General features: G+C 38.8%; 1 protein-coding gene across 3 annotated transcripts in view; it reads left to right on the top strand.

Moving 5' to 3' along the window:
* The first annotated feature begins 3,674 nt into the window (after positions 1–3,674).
* LOC138024532 (mitochondrial substrate carrier family protein S-like) overlaps positions 3,675–7,340 on the top strand; it is an 8,319-nt gene continuing 4,653 nt past the window's right edge. For 2 of the 3 annotated variants that reach the window (XM_068871761.1, XM_068871768.1), the window contains exons 1-5: positions 3,675–3,949; positions 4,814–4,967; positions 6,262–6,330; positions 6,532–6,591; positions 6,910–6,982. In XM_068871761.1, the coding sequence (XP_068727862.1) occupies positions 3,892–3,949; positions 4,814–4,967; positions 6,262–6,330; positions 6,532–6,591; positions 6,910–6,982 (414 nt within the window). In that variant the 5' untranslated portion in view covers positions 3,675–3,891. The remainder of the gene's footprint in view (positions 3,950–4,813; positions 4,968–6,261; positions 6,331–6,531; positions 6,592–6,909; positions 6,983–7,340) is intronic. The other variant, XM_068871752.1, reaches the window with a different exon arrangement.

The following is a 7,340-nucleotide window of genomic DNA, read 5'->3' as shown; positions in this document are numbered from 1 at the left end:
GTGGGGGGGGGGGGGGGTCTTTAAGGAGAGAAGGGTTGACAAAAGCTTTCTCTGTATTTATAAATACGGGTAGTGGCACATAGAAGATAAATTTCGGAATTCGATCTCAGGACCAACTTACCGATAACTTTGACTAGTTCTGTAGGTAGCCAAACATGCAGTGGTTTGAAGTACACGCGACTGGAAGGCAGTATCTCTTGCGCAAGAATAGACTTTCTAGAATCGTTCGCTTTTCGTTTCCGATTTGGCAGTCGTACAACCGACTCTTATCGCTTGCAGCACGCCAAATGTCCAGGTGGAATTTTCCTCCTGTCGGGTTATCCAATCAGAGAAAAGCGATGTCAAGCGTACGTCAATCAAACTAGATACTGATCTATCAAGAGCGCAAGATGAAACCAACAGTCTGCTCGTCGTCTCGCATCCGAGTTTTAATTTCTCAATCAAAGAATTTCGAGAGGGCGACTTTGGAGCAACAGGGGCACCCAACGAGAATATTGTTCAAAACCACTTAAACATAGCATTGTTAAATGTATTTTAGTATTCAGTAAACGGTAGATATAGGCATATTTTTATCCCCTAAAAATTTTTCATCTGTTCGGACTTCCTAGCTGAAAGTCTAGTGATCCGAAAATTTTAGGGATCAAAACTTACCTTTTCGAAAATTTCAGCCAGAAAAAAGGCTCCCGAAACTTCTAGGTGACCCTTTTAGGGTAAAAATCCTTTTAAAATGGGCAATTTTACCATTTTTCAGATGTTCGAAAATCCTAGGAGAGGCAGGCAAGCGAGACATTTTACGACAAATGTTCCGAAAATTCTAGATCTCAAATCGTCTTCCGAACAGATATTTTCCGAAAATTGACGTTGGGTGCCCCTGGAGCAAGTCTAGCGCAAGAATGGAATCTTTATTTAAAAGGTTTTCTCCGAAAAATGATCATGCATTGATGTGCGTTATTCTAATCTTTAAGCTAATCTTTATTCACTCAATTAGAATTATTACAAGAAAAAATTGTTATATACATTTAAAAATTTACGATAGGATAACAAGGAATAGTAATTAAGTATTTGGAGCCTGGGGTTAAAGGAACCGTGAGCTTTTCAAGTTAGGCCTTAATACTCTTTTAAGTTCGTTTTAATTAAAAAAAAAGAGAGATAACTTGAAGGGGAGAAGAATTATAGCATAATTGAGTTAGTTCATAATAAAATTTCTATTCAGGTTATTTTCGAGTATTGTTCTGACAGCAAATTAGCGTTTGATTCCTTTGGAAAAGGAAATGTAGTGAAGTCTTTCACGTGACGTGGAATATCGAGCCAGAGATCTATTGCCTGAAACGAGAACATCTGTTTGCCCGTGTTGGTTCGAGGACGCGGCTTGCAGAGGTTTTGCTCAGAGGCATATCTTGTATAGCATGTATGCCGGCTGCTGTCTTATTGAAACAGATTATCAAACACGTTTGGCATGCAGAAGCCCTTTATGCCACAACTTGATGGGTAAATTTTAAGAGTGTGGAAACGGTAAACAGTATTTATATTACTGTTAGACTGTCTCGAAGATTTAGGTAAGGGACAGCGCTTTCTGTGAAGGGTCCAGATGTAATTGCAAAAAACATTAATCATAGGACTGTATTTTGCTTGGATTGTAATTATTTTAGGTGCGTTTTATAAGCACTGCCCCATGATAAATAGGGATATACAAGGCTATAATAGATTTGTTTGAGTTGTGAAATAGAAACTGAGGTAATGCCTTTATCTTGAAACAATACCAGTATTGCAATACCTCCAAAACTAGTTATATGACTATTGGTTCTCGGCAAAATTTGACAAAAGCTAAATTGATGAATTTAAAGATGGATGATTGGCCAATTGAACATAAACCTTGTACTAAGTTATTGGGAGTTCATATTGATGAAATGCTAACCTGGGATGATCAGATCAAACATATTTCATCTAAAGTCTCGAATGGCTTGCGAATGTTGTATTTAGCTAGAAAATTAACTGACAATCAAGAGACTCTTAAGACAATTTACTATTCACTTGTACAACCTTATTTTGATTATTGTGATGTTGTATGGAGTGACTGCTCCAAAACACGTGCTGACAAATTACAAAAGTTACAAAATAGAGCAGCACGGATTATTACTAGGGCTGATTACTCGATTCGATCATCAGCAGTACTAAATTCTCTAGAGTGGTCTAACTTAGAAGAAAGAGAGAAAAGGCACTTGTTAATTACGATGTTTAAAGTATTCAATAACAATTGTCCAACGTATCTCCAGGAGTATTTTCATAGAACCTCAGAAGTTCAGAATTATTTAAGGGGTTCGAACTATGAGTTCCAATTACCGCTACCTAAAACGAATTTTCTAAAACGTTCTTTCTGTTATCGAGGCGCAAATGCTTGGAACCAACTGTCGAATCAAATACGTGAGATAAGGGATCTTGCAAGCGTTAAACGTGCGATATTATAGGACACATTTTACCTCGCTAGGGCACATTTTTATATAGTATTACATAGTAGATTATGTTTGTTACTAACTATTACTATTGTTTAAATTTCTTTGACATTAATTGATATTTAGCGCTAAGTTATACCTAGTTCATTAGTCGTTTCAACATTTATATCTTGTAATTCTTGTAATTTTTTAGCATTTACACTTTGTAATTATTACACGGCATGTCTGAAAACCAGCTTGCTGAGCCATTTACCGTGTTTAAATAAAGTTGATTGATTGATTGATTGATTGATTGATTGAGATACGCGAGCAAATATGAGAGATATGATATTTCCAACTTAATGGGTTATCGATCACAACACTCAGATATTTAGTATGATCTTTTTGTTATAGTAGGTGGCGCGAGGCATCTATGTTAAGTAATTTATTTGTGTATTCCCAGATGGTTTCCTTGATGATTTGATAATCATATAATTGGTTTTGGTATAATTTATAGAAGGTTTGTTAACATCGCACCATTCCTTGACTTTTGCCACTTTAGAGTTTATTGATATTTCGAGAGTGTTCAAATCACGAGTTGAGGCAAACAGATTTGTGTCATCAGGAATAAGGACTCTGAGCAGTTAGGTAGATCATTAATATAAAGCAAGAAAAGCAAAGGCCCTAATGTACTGCCTTATGGAATTCCGCAAGTCATTGCTTGTCTTGGAGACTCTGTATCACCTATTGCTTCGTACTGCTGTCTGTTTTGAAGGGAACTTTTAAACCACTTTAAGGGAATTCCTTTAATACCATGTGATTGTAATTTCATTAACAATATTTGGTGATTCCAGAACAAGAATTTTGGCTGATCAGCTATCCACTCTTCAAAGTACAGGAATAAAGTCGAATGAGCGGTCACCCATCCAAGTATTAACCACAGCCAATGGGACTTAACTTCAGTGAGAAGCACAAGCACATGGCTAATTACCATATGAGACCACGATAACAACGAAACTTGAGCAAATTTTAGACATGGTCTGCCTATGGGGAACCAATGGCGAGTAATCTTTGGAACAGCTGCTACACTACTGCGAAGGGTGAGGTAGCAGCTGATCCAAATATTAGTCACCATTGGTTCGCAACCCTGACCCCCACACTACTGTTGCCTATGGCATTCCACGTAGTTTACCTCCACTTTTAAAAGCACCTTCATGTAGGCGCAATTACTGATTATTTATATGCAATCACTTTCCTCGGAAGCGACCAGCAACAAAAGTGGGCGAGGCACTGAAGAAATCATAGCAATGTATCATAATTGAATTCTGCCGTTAACAAAACGAAGCCTTGATATTCATTGGTACCTTGATTCACGCAACCTGCCTGAAAAGTCGGGCATTGACTGGTTCGTGTGTGTGTACATAACAGTGTTTACGACGCTCAAACAAGAATCCGTTGTGCCATGACTCACAACGAAAGAAGAATTAACTGGATTCAAGAAGGGCTCATAGGTCTTGGAGGTAAAGTTGTTCTAAAAAAGATGACTTCTTAAGATTCTGAGCAAAACCTCTTCTCTTATGGCTTAATCTGTCAAATGCTGGTCCTTCGCTTCGAACCTTTAAGAATTCTTTATCTTTTCCTTTCACCGCTACTGTTCCTTCCTCTCAGTACAAACTTCATTTCAGGTATCAAATTGTTCGACAGGACGGTGGACTAAACTAGAGTTTAAAATGAGAAATAAAAGGCCGTACTGTCAAAATAAGAAACAGCCAGTTTTTCATGTGGTGGCAAAACAATCCACGTCTTAACTGCAATTGCCAAGCTTTTTGTCTCCTAAATACACTGACGCGATAGAGCCAGTGAAAGACAAGACACTCCATTGAAGGTCTCAAAAGCCTCACTTGATTGTCAAGTTATATGGACTTCCTATAAGTTATCATTATTGACTATTACTTAAGGCTTAATGCATAAGAACAGGAAAGCACCTTAAGTGTTGTGGCGAATCCTGCTTTTGGGGGCGGTGACGGGGGTGTGGGCAGGGACTGGGGATGAGGGAAAGTTAAAGTGCCCCTACCCCCCAAAAATTTTTTCCCTAAAATGAATCTTTGCACCTGTTTGAAATGCATTTTTTCCTTTTTCTAACAAATCCTGCCATTTTATAGGCTTCAAATAGACCCACTCCCCTTCTGACTCGGTCGTGAACAAAAAGATGCTTGGTTTTTTCGCAAGTTTTGAAGCCCATAAAAAGGCAGTATTTGTTAGAAAAAGAAAAAAATGGCTGCAATGCGTTTCGAACAGGTGCAAAGATTCATTTTAGCGAAATAAATCTTTTGGGGTTAGGGGTACTTTAAAAGTGCACTAGTTAATTTAAATCATCATTTCAGTTGGGGTACTTTATGGCACAACAAGTGTTGCTGTTGGTCACCCCTTTGATACCATCAAAACCAAGATGCAGGCCCAGCAAGGATTTGAACATGAAGGAATGATCAGATCATTTGCAAGGACAGTAAAAACACAAGGCATTAGAGGCCTTTACAAGTAAGTATTTTTTAAACTTAATTTGTATATACCTGCTTAATGATCCTGATGTAATGTCAATCAACAATGATACACATTCAAAACACATTGTCCACCCCTTGATTTCCCAGCATGTTTTGCCACAGTATGGCTTAGGACTTGTGTCATGCAACTTGTCACACCAAACATTTCATGTGGAGGTACAGCCATCTAACATTTTTAGTTCATTGGTAACAGCCTCAATAACAGCCTCAATAACAGCCTTGGTGTACAATTGGAATTTGGAATTTGGAATCTGGAATTTGGGGAGCAGGGTTGGTGCAGTGGTGAGAGCACTCACCTCCCACCATTGTGGCCCTGGTTTGAATTCCAGTTCCAGTGTCATATGTGGGTTGAGTTTGTTGTTGGTTCTTTCCTTGCTCCGAGTGGTTTTTCTCCGGGCACTCCAGTTTTCCCCTCTCCTCAAAAACCAACACTGCCAAATTCCAATTCGCTCCGGAATGCACGGACACATGTTGATCGATCTCCTGAGCTTTCTTAAGTTGTTCTGTGGGAAAAAAAACTTCAAATTCCAAACAGCCTCAGTAACAGCCTTGGTGTGCAAGGAGCTTGTAAAGGTAAAAGGTAAAGTCTCTGTTACGAGCCTGAAGGCCCATTAAGGCCGGTGCTTATCTCCGGTTTCCGTAGCATGAAGCGACTAGGAGTATTTATGCTCCCCCCTGGATGGGATACTAGTACATCACAGGGTTACCCCCAGCATTACGCCGGTACTCATTTATACACCTAGGTGGAGAGAAGCACCGTGAGAGTAAAGTGTCTTGCCCAAGAACACAACATAATGTCCCCGGCCAGGCCCCGAACCCGGACAACTCGATCCGGAGTCAAGCACACTAACCATGAGGCCACCGCGCCTCCCACACAGGTAGGTAAAAGCGGTGGATACATGCGTCATAGTTTCAAGGCTCAAATAAGGAGCATTGGGTTTGGGTGCCTGGGAACAATGGTTGTAGTCAGGGAAAAAATTATAGTTATTACCAACCTAAATGTATTTATAACAAAAGCCATTTGACTTTATTGTCAGTGACTTGGGGGAATATCTTATTGTTACCTTCAACCACATGTGATGGCCAAGGAAGGTTTCAGAATAATGATTTACAAAGCCAACAGATTGATTGAACTTGAATGCTGTTTTAATCTATACTGAATTGTTAGGAATTTGATATATTTGTAAGAGTCTACACAGTATATGAATACTGGTGGTGTGTAACAATTACGTCTGATAATGATCATTTGCATATTATTTTATACGTCATAGGGGCTGCATTCCTCCACTTTGGGGATCTGGAATCTACAGGTCAACTCAGTTTGCTGTATTTGAAGCCCTGTGAGTAGTTTTAGCAAGTCTGACCTCCCCTTGCAATATCAACATTGATTGTTAATTGCTTTTAGAAAATTCCTCTCATGTTCATTAATGATTATATCTTTTTGATTGCATGCACATTTTGCAAACAGTTGTGGGTAACTGACCTAGCTCACTTTTCATTATTGATTTTATGAAATGCAAGTCATCCTTGTATGTTTTTAGATATACGTATTTCAACGGATTTGGGAGACGGGAAATTCCTTTGACAGGTGGATTGCAAGTGTAAGTACAAATTATGTAATTCTGGTCAAGAATGCTTTCTTTCTTATAATTAATTCTGAATTTTAGTCGACCCAATTCACTGCTGTGTTGAAATTTGCTGACCATTACTCAATCCTTATTTAACCCATTGACTCCTGAACCACCCCATCCTACCCCCCATTGTTGAGTAAAATCGACTGGCATTGAACGGAGTAAAATCTATTCTGTCTCACTCCCAGGGGTCAATGGGTTAATAGCTAAAATACTGGGTTATTTGGCCTAGTATCAATCACGTTAGGCTAAGCAGACAATAATAATATTCCTCTTTCCATTTTACAGCCGAGTGTTAATAGGTGGAGCAGCAGCTTCAACAGCAAGAGCCATTATTGAAACTCCTTTAGAGCTTGCTAAGGTATAGCCAGGTATACACCGGCACTAAATAAATTTAACTAAATTTACCAAAATGTTTCTTTTATCTCTGTAGTTGGTAAACAAATAAGTTTGAAATCACTTGTAGTCTTAGGCTTGTGCAGTAGAATACGGTTTGGCAAATTTATTTTGTGTTCGAAATGGCTGCAAGAAGCAGATCTGTGGTGTACTCCTAGCAATGATTAAAGCAGTAAAATATTGTGAGAGATGTAGAGAGCCACTCTAATTAATTTGGTTTGAGCCTTTGTGCAACATTTGTGTTTTTTTTCATGATTACTCTTAGACTAAGGCTGCGGCTACACGAGTGATTTTTTGCTTGCGCTGGTGATGCGATTTTTTTA

This window comes from Montipora capricornis, chromosome 2 (genome assembly GCF_036669925.1).
Source record: "Montipora capricornis isolate CH-2021 chromosome 2, ASM3666992v2, whole genome shotgun sequence".
NCBI lineage: Eukaryota > Metazoa > Cnidaria > Anthozoa > Scleractinia > Acroporidae > Montipora > Montipora capricornis.
Note: the sequence above shows the minus strand (reverse complement) of the source record. Positions and strands in the feature narration are given on the sequence as shown.